General features: G+C 39.2%; 1 protein-coding gene across 37 annotated transcripts in view; it reads right to left on the bottom strand.

Annotated features, from left to right (window-relative positions):
• SIPA1L1 (signal induced proliferation associated 1 like 1) overlaps window positions 1-20,296 on the bottom strand; it is a 410,589-nt gene that overhangs the window by 83,406 nt on the left and 306,887 nt on the right. For all 37 annotated transcript variants that reach the window (XM_064292697.1, XM_064292696.1, XM_064292698.1 and 34 more), the window contains 2 exons: window positions 18,769-18,943; window positions 1,626-1,729 (listed from right to left, as the gene is read on the bottom strand). In XM_064292697.1, coding sequence (XP_064148767.1) covers window positions 1,626-1,729; window positions 18,769-18,943 — 279 coding nt within the window. The remainder of the gene's footprint in view (window positions 1-1,625; window positions 1,730-18,768; window positions 18,944-20,296) is intronic.

Below are 20,296 nucleotides of genomic sequence, written 5' to 3'. Positions count from 1 at the left end.
GGGCAAGGACTAGAAAGCAAGATGGGACAGGAAAGCTGGTAATACAGAACTCAAGGTCGAGAAGGGAGAGTGTTCACATGTCATGGGGTTGTTAACCAATGTCATAAAACCATACGTGTACTAACTGTTTAATGAGAAACTAGTTTGCTCTGTAAACCTTCATCTAAAGTACAATTAAAAAAAAATTTCTGTCTACTGACTAGTCAGAATAAGAAGTCTATTATATTTTACTTAGCATGATATTTTTTACCCAGAGAAATCGAGAACTTGGAATTTGCGTTAAAAAAATCTTCAACAAAGTCCAGATCAGGAAGTTTATCTTAAAACAGGTTTTTTTTTTTTTTTTTTTTCAAATTTATAGCTGATTCATTGCTTTGCTTCCTATTTCTGATTACTCTGGTAAAAGTAATGAAAATAACCAAAGGCAAAATTTTGTTAGGTAGACCTGTGATTTAATCAAGCCCAAAGTGATGAAGTGCTAGATTAAATCAGTGTTTGGTTAACGTCTGCAGCTGGCCTGTGCTCTATTAGCACAACAACTGACAGTAACAAAATCTATACCCATTTTAAGGGCAGAAATAAAACCGGACTGGCTCATGTTTGTAAAAGCTATTGAAAGGAGGTTTTGTTAGCTCTCTGATTCTTCTAAATTTCAGTTTTGTATCATTTATCCTGAGATATTTTTAAAAAACTAGTAACTACCATACTCTATAAAACAATACTACCAGCTTCCATTTTGCTCTGTAACAATCCATCACTTCTTAGTTTCTGCATTTTACCATCTAATCACTTACTAAACCAAGAAAGCAAAACCAAAACACCCAAGCCAGCTGCCATGAGTCAATTTCAACTCATGGTGAACCCATGTGTTCCAGCATAGAATTGCACAACATAGGGTCTTCATGGCTGTCACCTTTAGAAAGCAGATCACCAGGTCTTTCTTCCAAAGCTCCTCTGGGTGGGTTCAAACAGCCAACATTTCAGTTAGTAGCCCAGTGCTTAACCATTTGCATCACCCAGAAACTCAACCACTAACTACATTTTAGTAATAGGCATTGTGCTTTCAGATCTTTCTAAAAGAAACTCTGTATACAATGTACACACACGCAATTGTTATTCATGTTCCTTGCTATATCCTGATGAACACATTAGGAAAGAACATTATTTTGAGATCCCAATGACATTTATTTTTATTTCTCTCCAAGTCAGCATACTGAACCTCCTTTAAAATCTGAAATGAAGCATCAGTACTTTCCTGCTTCTGTACACTGGCCTCTTGAGATGAAACTTCACCCACTCATATGTTCTTTGCAGCCCTGCAGAGTCATCTAATCACCATGATTTCAACTTGTTCTCTTCAGATTTCATGAAAACCTCAATCCCCGTGGGTGAAAAGCAAATGATTAATTCACAAAGCCATCCAGCTGGCTGTTAACCTAGAATTTGTGTCTCTTCATTTGTTTTCAGCTCGTTTGCTATTCCTTACTTCCACAAAGGACAAAGCTTCCTGCTGCTGCGACAGGTGCAACATTAGATTCTAGTTCAAGATTTTACAAACTTGCCACTTAGGCTTCTGAGGAAAATGAAAGGAGGGTGAAAACACAGAGAACACAAGTATCTCTCACCTGTTGCTTGTTGTTAGGTGTGTAGGGCAGCATGGTAGAAACATGGAACATGATTTCATAGTCTTTGTATGTCGTATACAGAGAATGAGTTCCAGTGGAGTCAGCTACAGTAAAAAATACATATATATAAAAATGATGAAGTAACTATATGATTTGCAAAAATAATTCATTTAAGAGGAAAACCTTAAAAAAAGGAAATGGCTTAGAATAAAAAGATCCTAGGTAAGAATACCGTAGAGGTGCTTTTAACCCTTTTTTGGTACCTGGTCCCTTTTAGCAGCACAGTGAAACTTATGGGCCCCTTCTCAGAATAATATTTACAAATGTGTAAAATAAAACACATTAAGATTTCAACAGAAATCAATTATATTGAAAAATGCCATTACCAGAAGTAAAAAACATAGATATATGCTATACTAGCACAAGATTTATAACAAGATTTAGCATCCGGTTTAATGACTTCTATAATTTTGAAGTAATGGTAAGCATAAGCAGTGTTTTCAGATATCTGTAACAACAGATAACATGACATAAAAATATCTGTGATTTCTATTGGTGACAAGACCACAAGTACAGCTTATTCTACTGTAGCTTACTGCCTACATTCATAATTGAAGCAAATGCTAAATTTCAATAAGGGGTCGGGGAAAATAGAGATCTAATTATTCCTTATCTAAGTACACAGACCCCTGAATTCCATCTACAGGTACCAAGTTAAGAAGCCCTTTTCTCTCAGACTAGAGGATCTTCAGAAGACACGGCCCCTGGACTCTCTCTTAACCAAGAACTAAAACCATCCCGGAAGCCAACTCTTCAGACAAAGATTAGACTGGACTACAAAACACAGACTAGGAGGCGGGGCCAAGATGGCAGACTAGGTGGACGCTACCGCGGATCCCTCTTACAACAAAGACTCGGAAAAACAAGTGAATCGATCACATACATAACAATCTACGAACCCTGAACAACAAACACAGACTTAGAGATGGAAAACGAACAAATACGGGCAGACAGTGACCGTTTCCAGAACTAGGAGCCAGCGTACCAGGCAGGTGAACTGCGGAGCCCGATCTGGGGCAGAGCCCAGGGGGGCAGACGGCACAGACAAGGGGCCCAGCCCTACCCCCCCAAACCCATCCCGGGAGGGAGTCCAGCTGGTTGGCGCAGGCGGCGTAGCGGCGCAGCCGGAGGGAGAAGCACCCGGGAGGCAGTGACTGATCTTGGAGCGGGGAGAGCAGCGTCCCAGCCGGGGAGCCGTCACGCTGGGATTTGGGCACACGCGGGCGGGGCGTGAGCGCGGGGTCCAATTATATTACCCTGAATAGACCCCAGAGGCGGGCCCACCCGTTCGTGTGGGCGATGCCCACCCAGTTCGCGCGAGCTGTGCGGCGCACCGGAGGGAGAAGAGCCTGGGAGGAAGTGACAGGTCTTGGAGCGGGGAAAGCAGCGTCCCAGCCGGGGAGCCGCCCCGCTGGGATTTGGGCAAGCGCGGGCGGGGCGTGAGCACAGGGTCCAATTATATTCTCCCGAATAGACCCCTGGGGCGGGCCCACCCAGTTCGCGCGAGCACTGCGGCGCACCGGAGGGAGAAGTCCCCGGAAGGAAGTGACAGGTCTCGGAGCGGGGAGAGAAGTGTCCCAGCCGGGGAGCCGTCCTGCCGAGATTTTGGCGGACGGGAGCGAAGCGTGAACGCGGGGATCAGCTCTATATTCTGTGGTGCTACACTCCTAGCTCTCTGATCCCTCCCACACCCTCCCCAGGCGGCTCCATTAACATCCGAATACCCTGAGCCAGAGGGAGAATACAGATAGGGATCTGACTGCATTTTTTTATAGCTGATTAGCTGGAAAATCTAGGTTCCCAGTGATGGCTCGGAGACAGCAGTCCATATCAAACCACATAAAGAAACAGACCATGACAGCTTCTCCAACCCCCCAAACAAAAGAATCAAAATCTTTCCCAAATGAAGATACAATCCTGGAATTATCAGATACAGAATATAAAAAACTAATTTACAGAATGCTTAAAGATATCACAAATGAAATTAGGATAACTACAGAAAAAGCCAAGGAACACACTGATAAAACTGTTGAAGAACTCAAAAAGATTATTCAAGAACATAGTGGAAAAATTAATAAGTTGCAAGAATCCATAGAGAGACAACATGTAGAAATCCCAAAGATTAACAATAAAATTACAGAATTAGACAACGCAATAGAAAGTCAGAGGAGCAGACTCGAGCAATTAGAATGCAGACTGGGACTTCTGAAGGACCAGGGAATCAACACCAACATAGCTGAAAAAAAATCAGATAAAAGAATTAAAAAAAATGAAGAAACCCTAAGAATCATGTGGGACTCTATCAAGAAGGATAACTTGCGAGTGATTAGAGTCCCAGAACAGGGAGGGGGGACAGAAAACACAGAGAAAATAGTTGAAGAACTCCTGACACAAAACTTCCCTGACATCATGAAAGACGAAAGGATATCTATCCAAGATGCTCATCGAACTCCATTTAAGATTGATCCAAAAAGAAAAACACCAAGACATATTATCATCAAACTTGCCAAAACCAAAGATAAACAGAAAATTTTAAAAGCAGCCAGGGAGAAAAGAAAGGTTTCCTTCAAGGGAGAATCAATAAGAATAAGTTCAGACTACTCAGCAGAAACCATGCAGGCAAGAAGGGAATGGGACGACGTATACAGAGCACTGAAGGAGAAAAACTGCCAACCAAGGATCATATATCCAGCAAAACTCTCTCTGAAATATGAAGGAGAAATTAAGATATTTACAGATAAACACAAGTTTAGAGAATTTGCAAAAACTAAACCAAGACTGCAAGAAATGCTAAAGGAGATTGTTTGGCCTGATGACCAATAATATCAGGTACCAGCACAATACAAGGTCACAAAACAGAACGTCCTGATATCAACGCAACTCAAATAGGGAAAGCACAAAAACAAACAAATTAAGATTAATTCTAAAAAATAAATAAACAAAATAATACACATAACAGGAACTCATGGAAATCAATAGATAAATGATCACAACAATCAAAAAGAGGGACTAAATACAGGAGGCATTGAACTGCCATATGGAGAGTGATACAAGGCGATATGGAACAATACAAGTTAGGTTTTTACTTAGAAAAATAGGGGTAAATAATAAGGTAACCACAAAAAGGAATATCAACTCCATAACTCAAGAAAAAAGCCAAGAAAAACGTAACGACTCAACAAACATAAAGTTAACCATTATGAAAATGAGGATCTCACAAGCTGCTAAGAAAAACGTCTCAGTACAAAAAAGTATGTGGAAAAATGAAATTGTCAACAACACACATAAAAAGGCATCAAAATGACAGCACTAAAAACTTATTTATCTATAATTACGCTGAATGTAAATGGACTAAATGCACCAATAAAGAGACAGAGAGTCACGGACTGGATAAAGAAACACGAGCCATCTATATGCTGCCTACAAGAGACACACCTTAGACTTAGAGACACAAACTAAAACTCAAAGGATGGAAAAAAAATATATCAAGCAAATAATAAGCAAAAAAGAAGAGGAGTAGCAATATTAATTTCTGACAAAATAGACTTTAGACTTAAATCCACCACAAAGGATAAAGAAGGACACTATATAATGATAAAAGGGACAATTGATCAGGAAGACATAACCATATTAAATATTTATGCACCCAATGACAGGGCTGCAAGATACATAAATCAAATTTTAACAGAATTGAAAAGTGAGATAGACACCTCCACATTTATAGCAGGAGACTTCAACACACCACTTTCGGAGAAGGACAGGACATACAGTAAGAAGCTCAACAGAGACACGGAAGACCTACTTACAACAATCAACCAACTTGACCTCATTGACTTATACAGAACTCTCCACCCAACTGCTGCAAAATATACTTTTTTTCTAGCGCACATGGAACATTCTCTAGAATAGACCACATATTAGGTCATAAAACAAACCTTTGCAGAATCCAAAACATCGAAACATTACAAAGCATCTTCTCAGACCACAAGGCAATGAAGCTAGAAATCAATAACAGAAAAACTAGGGAAAAGAAATCAAATACTTGGAAAATGAACAATACCCTCCTGAAAAAAGACTGGGTTATAGAAGACATCAAGGAGGAATAAGGAAATTCTTAGAAAGCAACGAGAATGAAAATACTTCCTATCAAAACCTCTGGGACACAGCAAAAGCAGTGCTCAGAGGCCAATTTATATCGATAAATGCACACATACAAAAAGAAGAAAGAGCCAAGAGCAGAGAACTGTCCCTACAACTTGAACAAATAGAAACTGAGCAACAAAAGAATGCATCAAGCACTAGAAGAAAACAAATAATAAAAATTAGAGCTGAACTCAATGAATTAGAGAACAGAAAAACAATTGAAAGAATTAACAAAGCCAAAAGCTGGTTCTTTGAAAAAATTAACAAAATTGATAAACCATTGGCTAGACTGACTAAAGAAATACAGGAAACAAATAACCCGAATAAGAAACGAGAAGGACCACATCACAACAGAACCAAATGAAATTAAAAGAATCATTTCAGATTATTATGAAAAATTGTACTCTAACAAATTTGAAAACCTAGAGGAAATGGATGAATTCCTGGAAAAACACTACCTACCTAAACTAACACATTCAGAAGTAGAAAAACTAAATAGACCCATAACAAAAAAAGAGATTGAAATGGTAATCAAAAAACTCCCAACAAAAAGAAGCCCTGGCCCGGACGGCTTCACTGCAGAGTTCTACCAAACTTTCAGAGAAGAGTTAACACCACTACTTCTGAAGGTATTCCAAAGCATACAAAATGACGGAATACTACCCAACTCATTCTATGAAGCCACCATCTCCCTGATACCAAAACCAGGTAAAGACATTACAAAAAAAGAAAATTATAGACCTATATCCCTCATGAACATTGATGCAAAAATCCTCAACAAAATTCTAGCCAATAGAATCCAACAACACATCAAAAAAATAATTCACCCTGATCAAGTGGGATTTATACCAGGTATGCAAGGCTGGTTTAATATCAGAAAAACCATTAATGTAATCCATCACATAAATAAAACAAAAGATAAAAACCACATGATCTTATCAATTGATGCAGAAAAGGCATTTGACAAAGTTCAACACCCATTTATGATAAAAACTCTTACCAAAATAGGAATTGAAGGAAAATTCCTCAACATAATAAAGGGCATCTATGCAAAGCCAACAGCCAATATCACTCTAAATGGAGAGAACTTGAAAGCATTTCCCTTGAGAACGGGAACCAGACGAGGATGCCCTTTATCACCGCTCTTATTCAACATCGTACTTAAAGTCCTAGCCAGGGCAATTAGGCTAGACAAAGAAATAAAGGGTATCCAGATTGGCAAGGAGGAAGTAAAGTTATCACTATTTGCAGATGACATGATCGTATACATGGAAAACCCTAAGGAATCCTCCAGAAAACTACTGAAACTAATAGAAGAGTTTGGAAGAGTCTCAGGTTATAAAATAAACATACAAAAATCACTTGGATTCCTCTACATCAACAAAAAGAACACCGAAGAGGAAATAACCAAATCAATACCATTCACAGTAGCCCCCAAGAAGATAAAATACTTAGGAATAAATCTTACCAAGGATGTAAAAGACCTATACAAAGAAAACTATAAAACTCTGCTACAAGAAATTCAAAAGGACATACTTAAGTGGAAAAACATACCCTGCTCATGGACAGGAAGACTTAACATAGTAAAAACGTCTATTCTACCAAAAGCCATCTATACATATAACGCACTTCCAATCCAAATACCAATGTCATATTTTAAGGGGATAGAGAAACAAATCACTAATTTCATATGGAAGGGAAAGAACCCCCGGATAAGCAAAGCACTACTGAAAAAGAAGAAGAAAGTGGGAGGCCTCACTCTACCTGATTTCAGGACCTATTATACAGCTACAGTAGTCAAAACAGCCTGGTACTGGTACAACAACAGACACATAGACCAGTGGAACAGAACTGAGAACCCAGATATAAATCCATCCACGTATGAGCAGCTGATATTTGACAAAGGACCAGTGTCAGTTAATTGGGGAAATGATAGTCTTTTTAACAAATGGTGCTGGCATTACTGGATATCCATTTGCAAAAGAATGAAACAGGACCCATACCTCACACCATGCACAAAAACTAACTCCAAGTGGATCAAAGACCTAAACATAAAGACTAAAACGATAAAGATCATGGAAGAAAAAATTGGGACAACCCTAGGAGCCCTAATACAGGGCATAAACAGAATACAAAACATTACCAAAAATGATGAAGAGAAACCAGATAACTGGGAGCTCCTAAAAATCAAACACCTATGCTCATCTAAAGACTTCACCAAAAGAGTAAAAAGACCACCTACAGACTGGGAAAGAATTTTCAGCTATGACATCTCCGACCAGCGCCTGATCTCTAAAATCTACATGATTCTGTCAAAACTCAACCACAAAAAGACAAACAACCCAATCAAGAAGTGGGCAAAGGATATGAACACACATTTCACTAAAGAAGATATTCACGCAGCCAACAGATACATGAGAAAATGCTCACGATCATTAGCCATTAGAGAAATGCAAATTAAAACTACAATGAGATTCCATCTCACACCAACTAGACTGGCATTAATCCAAAAAACACAAAATAATAAATGTTGGAGAGGCTGTGGAGAGACTGGAACTCTCATACACTGCTGGTGGGATTGTAAAATGGTACAACCACTTTGGAGATCTATCTGGCATTATCTTAAACAGTTAGAAATAGAACTACCATACAACCCAGAAATCCCACTCCTCGGAATATACCCTAGAGATTCAAGAGCCTTCACACAAACAGATATATGCACACCCATGTTTATTGCAGCTCTGTTTACAATAGCAAAAAGCTGGAAGCAACCAAGATGTCCGTCAACGGATGAATGGGGAAATAAATTGTGGTATATTCACACAATGGAATACTACGCATCGATAAAGAACAGTGACGAATCTCTGAAACATTTCATAACATGGAGGAATCTGGAAGGCATTATGCTGAGCGAAATGAGTCAGAGGCAAAAGGACAAATATTGTATAAGACCACTATTATAAGATTTTGAGAAATAGAAAAAACGGAGAAGAACACATACTTTTGTGGTTACAAAGGGGGGAGGGAGGGAGGGAGGGAGAGGGCTTTTTATTGATCAATCTGTAGATAAGAACTGCTTTGGGTGAAGGGAAAGACAACACTCAATACAAGGAAGGTCAGCCTAATTGGACTGGACTAAAAGCAAAGAGGTATCCGGGATAAAATGAAAGCTTCAAAGGTCAGCGGAGCAGGGGCTGGGGTCTGGGGAACTTGGTTTGAGGGGACTTCAAAGTCAGTGGGCAAAATAATTCTATTATGAAAACATTCTGCATCCCACTTTGAATTGTGGCGCCTGGGGTCCTAAATGCCAACAAGCGGCCATCTAAGATACATCAATTGGTCTCAACCCACCTGGAGCAAAGGCAAAGGAAGAACACCAAGGTCACATGACAACTAAGAACCCAAGAGACAGAAAGGGCCACATGAACCAGAGACCTACATTATCCTGAGACCAGAAGAACGAGTTGGTGCCCGGCCACAATCGATGTCTGCCCTGTCAGGGAGCACAACAGACAACTCCTGAGGGAGCAGGAGAACAATGGGATACAGACCCCAAATTCTCATAAAAAGACCATACCTAATGGTATGACTGCGACTAGAGGAATCCCAGAGACAACGCTCCCCAGACCTTCTGATGGCACAGGACAGGAACCATCCCCGAAGACAACTCATCAGGCATGAAAAGGACTGGTCAGTGGGGGGAAGAGAGATGCTGATGAAGAGTGAGCTAATTAAATCAGGTGGACACTGGAGAGTGTGTTGGCAACTCTTGACTGGAGGGGGGATGGGAAGATAGAGAGAGAGGGAAGATGGCAAAATTGGCACGAAACGAGAGACTGAAAGGGCTGACTCAATAGGGGGAGAGCAAGTGGGAGAAGGGAGTAAGATGTATGTAAACCTACATGTGACAGACTGATTGGAATGGTAAATGTTCACTTGAAGCTAAATAAAAATTAATTAAAAAAAAAAAAAAAAACATAGACTAATACTCGTGAAGAATGTGCTGCTTAGTTCAAGTAGATACATGAGACTAAATGGGCAGCTCCTGTCCGGAGCCGAAATCAGAAGGCAGAAAGGGACAGGAGCTGCTTGAGTGGACACAGGAAATCCGGGGTGGAAAGGAGAAGCGTGCTGTCACACTGTAGGGATAGCAACTAGGGTCATGTAACGATACGCGTATAAATTTTTGTATGAGAAATTAACTTGAGCTATAAAGTTTCATCTAAAGCAAAACAAACAAACAAAACACCCTTTTCTAATACTTGTGATTCAAACAAGAGAACTGTTTTGTTCTTAACAAATAGGTGGTAACTTAAGATGGTAACACTGAAGAACAAAGTACTACAGCAAACGTACAACCATTTTAAGACGTGGGTGTATCCTGTTCTCACCATTCTTAAGGGAAAAAACCAACCTCTACTCCCTTAATCATTAATAAAATTTCAGAATCAATGTAACCAAAATATCAGGAAACCAGAGAGTTATAAAGTACCCAACTGACAGGGAAGTATCTGGATTTACAAGCTGCAAAGTGAATGGAGGTGCACTCCTTCTGGGTAAACTCAAGCTCCGTCAACCACGTTTTTTTAGGACTCAAACACTTTACTGGATTTTAGAGAATGAGGCTGCAGGACAGAACCAGCAGCACCGAAAAGCAGTTGTCGAAACTCAGCATGCACAGCATCGCTTGGGGGAGCTAGCTTAACAGGCAGATTCCCACCCCCAGAAATGCTGCTGAGGCGGAACTGGGCTGGGCCTGGGAATCTATTTTTAATAAATGCCCTCAGATGACTTGATACAGCAGCTCTACTGCCTTTGGGTACTGCTCCAAGAATAAGCACAATTGTGACTTGCAGAGAGATTTATAAAGATGCTCTAGAGCCCTCAGTTTCAACCTTGAGCTTGTTAGAGGATCTCAATTTTTGAGGCAGACATAAATGCAAAAGTTTTAAAGTAAGCTAAAAATAGAAGAATATATTCATTAATTTTTAAAAATTACAAAAATATGTACCAACATGTAACTCCCCAAGAAAAACATCTTCTAAATGTTAATGACCACCACCACCACAGAAAAGCAACATATTACTATATCAAGTACCTATTAATGGAATAATTTAAGTCTTGAGTATGGAGAACTTAACCTATTGTTAAGGACCCTTGCTATAAATATCTGTAGAATTGATTAGTACATTTTTTAAAACTTAAAGTGAATGTGTCAGCTTTGACATGTACTTAAAAGTCAATCTGAGGCAAAGTTAATGAACTAGAAAAAAAAGACTGTCATCCGTGTTCATTTATTACATTTTTCTTTACATGTCTGTCTAATTCAAAAAGGACTACTGACAGAGAGGCAAACAGATGTGGAAGACAACCCTGGAGATAATTTGTTTTTCCACTTCTAGCCATTTCTGTTTCCTCTGCATTCCTCATTTTTTAAAAAATGTATGCTACTTGCCCAACCTTTTTCTGGGGACCTTTGAAAGCCCCAGAGCTTTGCTGATAATTTTAAACACTCTGAAAAGAGTTTCAATCATTTTAGAGTTGAAACTAGGGCCAAAACAACGACAAGTTCTATGAAACATTAAATTAGAAAATTATACCCATTCTAAAGAAACGTATCATCTGTGGTAAGTGAACGTTCTGTGGTTTTTCGTTTTGTTTAAATCACTTTCCAAAGCCTGATGGCAGTAACAGCAATACATACAAAACGATTCCTAGGAGTTACAATAGTTTTCCTCTCTCAAAAATGCCAAACATTCATAGTCACTAAAGTCATTCAAACGGATTTCAATCTTATTTTGAACAAGCCATACTATTTGAAAGACAATGGATGCATTTTCAAAATGCAAAGTTTAATAAAAAGACAATCATGAAGAACTGGAAGCTATTCACAGCTATTTTAGAAGGCAAAATGGATCAAGTTCTCAGAACACAGCTTTTCTGCACTTGACACAGGGACTCTGTTGCATAAAAGGTTTCGGGGTCATTAAAAATACAGTAATAAGACCATCGAATGCTTAAGTCTTCAGGAAATATAGCAAACATTCTTTTTCCATCCTTCCTAGTAAGGTTTAAGGAGCCCTGGTGGCACAGTGGTTAAAGCGCTTGGCTGCTAACTGAAAGGGTCTCTCTGTTTGAACCCACCAGCAGCTCCTCGGGTCAAAGATGTGGCAGTCTGCATCCATAATAATTACGGAAACCGTTAGGAACCCTATAGGGCAGTTCTACTCTGTCCTATAGGGTCACTATGAGTCAGAATCAACTCAATGGCAATGAGTCTGGCTTTGGTTTGAGTCAGGTTTCATTACTATATTATGTACCTAGTAGCCCTGGTGGTACAGTGGTTAAACTGCTTAGCTAACCAAAAGGCTGGTGGTTAGAACTCACCAGTGGCTCCACGGGAGAAAGATGTGGCAGTCTGTTTCTGTAAATATTACAGCCTTGGAAACCCTATGGGGCCGCTCTACTGTCCTATAGGGTCATTATGAGTCAGCAAAGGGCACTGATTATATAAACAGTAATTGCAGCAGTTTGCAATTTCTTCTCCTTTTCTCGGGCTGAAGAGAATAGATATTGAGCAATTTCTAAAGTGAATATATACTCGTAGGGCAGACATGGAAAGATGATGCTAGTTCATATTTGTAATGAGCTTTAAAACTTAAAAAGTAACTTCAGATGTAATATGGGTCTTCCTGATTATCATTACCAGTACATGGCATATATCTCCACTAATAAGGTCAGTACTCTCCGTTAAGGCATAGAAAGTAGAATTTCTAATATGCAAAGACGACACTGAATATTTGAGGGATAAGAATACTCTTCCGTTGCTTTGAAAAAGTACCAAACCAAACCAAATTCATTGCTGCTGAGTGGATTCCGACTCACAGCGACCCTACAGGACAGGGTAGAATGGCCCCACAGAGTTTCCAAGGAGCACCTGGCAGATTCGAACTGCTGACATTTTGGTTAGCAGCTGTAGATCTTAACCACTGTGCCACCAGGGTTTCCTGAAAAGGTACAGGTAAGTGATAATATCCTATATTAAACATTTCTATTTGAAGATAACACAAACAGGTTAATAAGCTTATACAAGCTGTTTCAAATATGGTCAAAGCCATAATCATCCTTCACTTGTTGTCTGGCTGAAATCTTGCTTTTAAGTAGTTTACACCTGGGGTGATAACAGGGTGTGAGTGTGTGTGTGTGTGTGTGTGTGTGTGAGTGATGTGGATCTGAATCAGGAAAAAGTAAATGGACTTCTATATAGCTATTTCCTGGTTACAAAGGATTCGTTTTAAAAAGCTAGATGAAAGAAAATCTGCCTATGCGATTTGACTTTTGGGAAGTTCCTAGTTTTTAATATTTATAAACACAAAGAGAAAGATAATTTCATTAACTAAATGCACAGAGATTAAACTCTAAGACAACTTAAATTCAGTTTATAAATGTCTTCCCATTATAGAACACATCAAATGCCAGGCAAAATCACAGGTATGTTCTGGGTCTTATCACTATTCGTAGTTTGAAAAAATTTAACAGTCACCTGGTTACCGGGAACCATCCATTTAAGCCCCGCTGGTGGAATTAAGAAGCCCTAGTGGCACAATGCTTATATGCTTGGCTGTTAAATGAAAGGTTGGCAGTTTGAGTCCACAGCCAATCGTGAGAGAAAAGACAAGCCGATCTACTCACACAAAGATTTACAGCCTAGAAAACCCTTTGGGGCAGTTCTACTCTGTCCTATAGGATCAACTGGACGGCACCTAACAACAAGACAACATGCTGGGGTCTGATACAGAAGGATCACCCATCTAAGCAACCCTGCTTCAGGGCCCAGAGATGCAGAGGCCAGTGCTCAGAGGCACAGACAGGCATAGGTATTCACATCTGGAACCCTGACACGCATTCAACACAAAGCACGCTTCTGTCCTTGTGGTACTAACTACTTTACTCGTGAACTAATAAGGTATTTGGAGAAGAATAGTTGCCTGAGTGGAAAATTCTACCTGTTCCGGCATCTATGATATTTACTAACATTTTTTCAGTATACCTTTAGCCATGATCAGGAGATGGGTTACTTTATTTCACTACGGATAAGGTTAAATAGGGGGCTAATTTTTTTTTTTATGGTATTACTCGTTGCCACAACAGGCAAATGCATACTGTGTCAGTTCAAGAAATGTGTGAGTGTCCATGTGTATGCACCTGGGGCTACAGGCTTCTCAAAATCACTAATATAAGAGAAAAAGACAGAGATGGAGCAAGAGTAGTACTGAGATGTCAGCCACTACTACCTCCTACCTTCTTCTCACTTTGCAAGGCACTTGCAAATTACCTGTATTCCCAACTTGGAAGTAAGAATATCTGAATTTGAGTACCAGTAGGATCATTTGCTAAATTACCACAAACAAGTCACTTCATTTTGCTAATTCTCTATATTATTGCGGTTATGAGGATGAAGTGAAACCATGTATATGAAAGTAAAAGTCCATAAAAGATACTTAATAAATGAGTTGGTTAGAATTTAAAATTTTGTGGACTCTAGGCAAAAAGTGTACTGTTCTCTTAAACAGGGTCTTTTATATACTTTCTTTGCCAACTGTATCTCAGGAACACTCAAAAGGTAAAACCTTCCACTATAACACAGTTCAAAGTTAAGAAAGTAAAAATAGTCTCTAGAACTCCATTTCTTCATTCTCAGTCTCTAGAACTCCAAACTGCCCCTTGCGTATGCAAAGCATTCGAACAACGCTAGCTTTATTTATCCCTTCTCCTAACAAAGTTTAAACATTCCAAATAGAGAAAGATTTATTTTCTTTGTGGAAAGTCTTACATCTCTTCTAAGACTCTAAATCTCAACTGCTTTTACAGCACTAATGAAAAACGAGGGAAGCAACAAACATTCACTAATATTACAAGTTAATGAAGGCAGGGCTTTGAGGGACTGCTTCACAAAGAGCCTCTAAGTCTCCTATGTGCTGACTTGACAAACAAGTCTTAGTCAGGAAATAATTTCCCGAATAATAATTCATGTGCATAGCCTAAGATGAGGGTGGTCTCTAGCTTTCAAATAACAAACTGCTGGGTGGGAACTTTATTTCTGTGTTTACTGTAGTGTGAGGGGATGGTAATTATCTTGAGGTTGTGCCATCCAAATACAGAAGAAAAAAAAAATCCACCACTGAAAATTTCTTCATGACAGAATTGTTCCAACCCAAGGCACATTTGCAGTTTGTTTGCTAGAGGTTTCTGAGATGGGAAAATGGACTTTTTCAGTAAATTGGGAAAAAGGAGAAATAGTTCCATAGTTCCATCAATCCTTACTTCCCTGAGCCATTTCCTCCTTTACTGAAGTACTAAGATTCTGAATATAATTGTAACACATGACAGCAGAACTGTCTCATGAGATGATCTGGATATTTTTATCCCAAGGGATTGAGAGAGGGGAAGGTATGGCTCAAAGGTGAGGCCTGGGGCTCCACTGTGCATTTATGCTTTCTCTGAACACTTGATTAACCATACCACTGAAATCTGTTCTACTTCCCTACTGTTTACTAACTGTATAATCTTGGGCATGTTAATTAATCTAAAAGAGGCAATTCTGTAAAATAGGGATAATTGGTATCTAGAAGGGTTTGTGGATATTACATGAGATGTCATATATGAAAATCACCTAGGACTTCTACTTCCAGCCACGACAGAATACTTGATACAGGACTTGCCCTTCTATGATAACTAGAAAACCTGACAAAATATCTAAAACAACTGTGTTCAGATACTTTATATAACACAGTCTATATTACAGATAGCATATGACAGCGATCTCTGAGAAAAAGAACTCAAACAAGGTAAGCCACATGATCATGAGTGCTTTCCGCCTGGATGCACTTTTGGGACAATGGCACAGGAAAGAGGAAGCCAGCATAGTCGTCTCACCAAGGAAGACAGGAGGTCAGGAAGGCTGAAGTAACTGATATTTGCTGCACAGAGTACCAAAGAAGAGAAAACTACAGAGCAAAAGAGATTCAGAAACATGGACTGAGGTCCCTTTGAGTCCTGGGCTAAATACTAAGCCATATGCACTTAGAGTGAGATTTCAAAAGCTGAGCCAAGAAAAGCTTTTAGGGAAAGAACGATTAGCAGGGAATTGTAAGCTAAAACAATTTTCACAGCTCACAGAGGGTTAGAAGACATTTGAAACCATCCAGAGCAGAGAAACCTTATTGAATATGCAGGTATTCACATGCAAAAAAAAGTCGTGTCTTTGTAGCAGCACTGAATTACCAAGAGAGTAAAGGCTATTCTAGGTACACCTTAATAAAGCTTACAAAATGAGACTCAGAAGAATCAAGCTGTTCTGTACATAATTTGACTGCCTGCCCAAACAGAACTCAACACTCTTTAAGGAAGGTAACAAAATCCAGACACTCAACAATGAAACATTTGCAATGTCCGATATCCAATCAAAAATAATCAGACATGTGAGGAAGCAGTAAAATGTAATTCAAAAACAGAAGATAATCAGTTAAAAGGAGACCCAAATGACAGAGATGATGCAATTAGCAGATGGGGGACTTTTAAAAAAGGTATTATTAAATATGTTCAAGAATTTAAAGGACAATATGAACCTAATGAGGAGGGAACGGAAGATAAAAGAAAAAGAGAACCAAATGCAACTTCTGGGTCTGAAAATTACAATATCTGATGTAAAAGTTTTATTGGATTGGATTAACAGCTGATTAAGACACTATGGAAGAAAAAAACAAAAACAAAAGACTCGCAGTGAACTTAAGACATTAATAGAAATTATCTAAACTGAAGCATAGAGTAAAAGATAGCTGAAAATAAACGGACAGAACCCCATTAATCTCAGATATATGAGTGTAATTGGAGACTCAGAAGGAAATGGGGAAGGGGTCAGAAAAAATAAGGACAGATACAAAGGCAAAAAATATTTTAATTTGATGAAAATTACAAATCAGCAGATCTAAGTAACATTTACAGTGGCACATTCAGAGGGAATGACCCTTTGGGAACACTTGTTCTGGAAAGCGTTTTCTTTTTTTTTAAGGATTATACTGAAAAAAGTGTTTCTTGACACGAGAAATCAAGTTAGATGAAATGTGATGCAATTATCTCAGTACACAGCCAAAATTCATTTCTGGGTGTCCCATGGCCAATAGGAGGCTGCTGAGTATGTGAAGAGGATGCTCCTTACCTACTTCTGTGGTCTGTCACGGTTTAATACCTGTTGAGATGACAAGGCTAATGATTCCTCTAACCTATGAGGTAAGAGAGATAGTGCTGCATACTGCTTTCCTCAGGGCTTTGGAATAGAAACACTTTCTACTTTTCATTCACTTAAGGAAACTTGACACTCTGAAAGGACAGAGAAGATACTGTGAATCCTGAGAAGACAAGCCGTAAAAGGTTTCAAAGAGCCTTAAAGAAGAGTAGTTCAGTAAAAACGAGCCCTTTCTGCTGAATGTATTGCATAATTTTGAAACTGCAGTTAGAGGCAGTTTGCTAATCCAGGCTCATCCCCCTGTAGCCTTTGCAGTTGTTGGGATAATGGGGCAAAATGTGCACAGAAGTGCTTATTCTGCTTATTCCACTGCCTTACTTGATGCTGCACTGGTTAACTACGGCTTTGCTAAACATTTCTCACATTGTGCTTTATCATCAAGTGGTGGCTGTGAATGTGTAAAAACACAAATAATATAAAACCATACGGACTCCCAATCTGACCATTCATTATAGAATCGAGGTGCTTATTACATTCTCTTTCCAGATCCTTTAATAGTCCTTTGTGGTGATAACAACCTATAAAACGCAACAAATTGGACACCATGAGTGAAAGGCACGGGGGGAATATCAGAACATCTGGGGGAAAAAGAGAGTTTAAGGGCATATTGAGAATTAACATTCACTTTGGTTGCAAGCAGAATGTAGAATGTTAAAATAATATTTAAGATGTTACGCTATTTATGGGTTTTAATAGTCTCTCTTGCATGTTGTTTCCAAGTTGGCAACGGCAAAACCATGGCAACAGGAAATTCTTCCCTGCAGTGGAGTTTATGAATGTTTTTCTGTTTTCATGACTCAATTCCTTATTTAATTTCCTGTACAGAAAATCAGAGATTACTATAGGCTGTAATACAGATTGCTAATCCAAAGACCTTCTCAAAAACAAAAGATACAAAACAAAGAAGCAGGTCACAGGTGTCTATGGGTGGATTCTGAGATCAAAACTTGCCTCTGTATAGACACACCGCAGGAGTCAACATACTCTAATCAAAATAGATACTTGAGTATTTAACTATTTTCTTCATGACCTGGGGAATGGAGGGGATAACCCTGTATGTCCATGCTCCACAACTAAGCAGACTGCTTCATTAGTGTGCTTTTAATCAACACATTTTACGAACTAAACTAATATTTTAGCTTAAAATGACTATTTTCTTAGAGATTAAGGGTAAACTGGACAAAGACAGAGAGTAAACAAAATCCCCTAATATTAAAAGAACACAAAAATGACAAAGGCTGACTATATAGATAAGCATGAGGATTATGAAATGTATTAGCAAAAGTCAAAAATTTTAGAGCTTATGAGCAGGTAGTTACAAGTTTCTGGAGTCTCCCATCACCCCAACATTCATCTAAGTATAATGAAATTTAGACTTTTTATCTCTAGGTGCAATTCTGCATGATTTGACTTCAAGGCTCTATTCCGGTCACACCTCTGACAACATTAATCCTAGCAACTTTGATTACGATCTTCAGTTGTTCTCGGGCCACATTCTCCCTCTCTGGCTTCCTCTCCCCAGTGACCAGCATTTTTCGGTAATAAATGACAATGTGGTTTTACAGGTAATTTAGCAGAGGCACATCACACAGTAGAAGGAAAATAAGCCTAAAGGAGGGTATCCATATTTCTTACTTTTGGTGTCAAGCTGTGCACGGTACTTCTCAAATCCCTTGAGCCGAACTCGTTCTCCCAACAGCTGAAGGAATTCCTCAAAGGCTGGGCTGGCTGATTCATTGTTGTACATCTCTTCTTCTGTGCTCTGTCCAGCTTTGCAGTACATGATGCCTACTTTCTGCTGATAGTTCAGCTGTGAAACAGACAATGCAAGGCATGTAAATATAGGCAGATCCACTTGACACTGCTTAAAAGCTACTAAGTCCTGTAAGGCACACACCCAACAGATACCTAACTATAGGTACATCTTTCTTCTCTTGAAATTCTTGTTTTAATCTTTTGTCACTCATCCAAAAAAGACAATGGAGCAAATATCTATATCTTCATGAATAAAAAGAAAAGTCCCCCCCGCCCCAAAAAATTAATTAAAATTGCCTGAATGTTAGAATACATGTTGATGCTTTAGGCAAATTCTCTTAATTGATTACAAAGTCCAAAATGAGGCTCTACAAAACAGTCTCACAACAAAGGCAATTCTTTTTCAGTGACCTTCCCCTTTCAAAAAAGAGGGGTCTTTACGAATTTAAAAGCAGATGTCCACTTTGCAAAAAACTTTAAATTGTTTTACACCAGAAAGGCCATTAACATCTTTGCAAATTTTTTTTGAAAAACTGGAAAAGACTTATCTACCAATGCCAGTCTTCCAATATACTAAATTATAAATTTTGATTATATGTTTGTTAGAGCACCAGCATCATCAAAAATGTAGTTATAAAAACTTCTTCAAAGAGCATTTCCCTCAAGTGAAGTGTGTGGATAAAAAAAAAAAAAATAGGTACTTTAAATAGGGCTTTGCAATGGCATATCATCTAGTTACAGATATCCTCTCTCCATACAGTTAAAAAGAGGCATCCAGGTGATCTAAATATAATACAACATTAATGAAAACATTTATTCATCATCAAAAAGCCTCATGTTCCTGCCAACAAATTTTAAGAGGGTACGTACTAGTCTTTTAACAAGACATGAGTTTCCAATACAAAAATTTAAACTTTTAATTCTTCAGTAAAATCAGTGTAATCAATACCACAAAATCATATCTGCAGAGGCGGAGCCAAGATGGTGGACTAGGCAGACGCTACCTCGGATCCCTCTTACAACAAAGACACGGAAAAACAAGTGAATCGATCACATACATAACAATCTACGAACCCTGAACAACAAACACAGATTTAGAGACGGAGAACGAACTAATACGGGGAAGCAGCGATTGTTTCCAGAGCCTGGAGCCAGCGTACCAGTCAGGTACGGGACAAGCACAGAGAGCGGCTCCACCCCCTGAACTAACCCCGGGAGGGGGACCAGCCAGTTCCGCGGGCGGCGAGGGACGCAGCCGGTAGAAGAAGTCCCCGGGAGGCAGTGACTGGTCTTGGAACGGGGACAGCAGCATCCCAGCTGGGGAACCGTCCTGCCGGGATTTGGACTGGACGCAGGTATGGCATAAACACGGAGAGCTGCTCCACCCCCCTGAACTAACCCCGGGAAG

Source organism: Loxodonta africana, chromosome 10 (assembly GCF_030014295.1).
Source record: "Loxodonta africana isolate mLoxAfr1 chromosome 10, mLoxAfr1.hap2, whole genome shotgun sequence".
NCBI classification, from domain to species: domain Eukaryota; kingdom Metazoa; phylum Chordata; class Mammalia; order Proboscidea; family Elephantidae; genus Loxodonta; species Loxodonta africana.
Note: the sequence above shows the minus strand (reverse complement) of the source record. Positions and strands in the feature narration are given on the sequence as shown.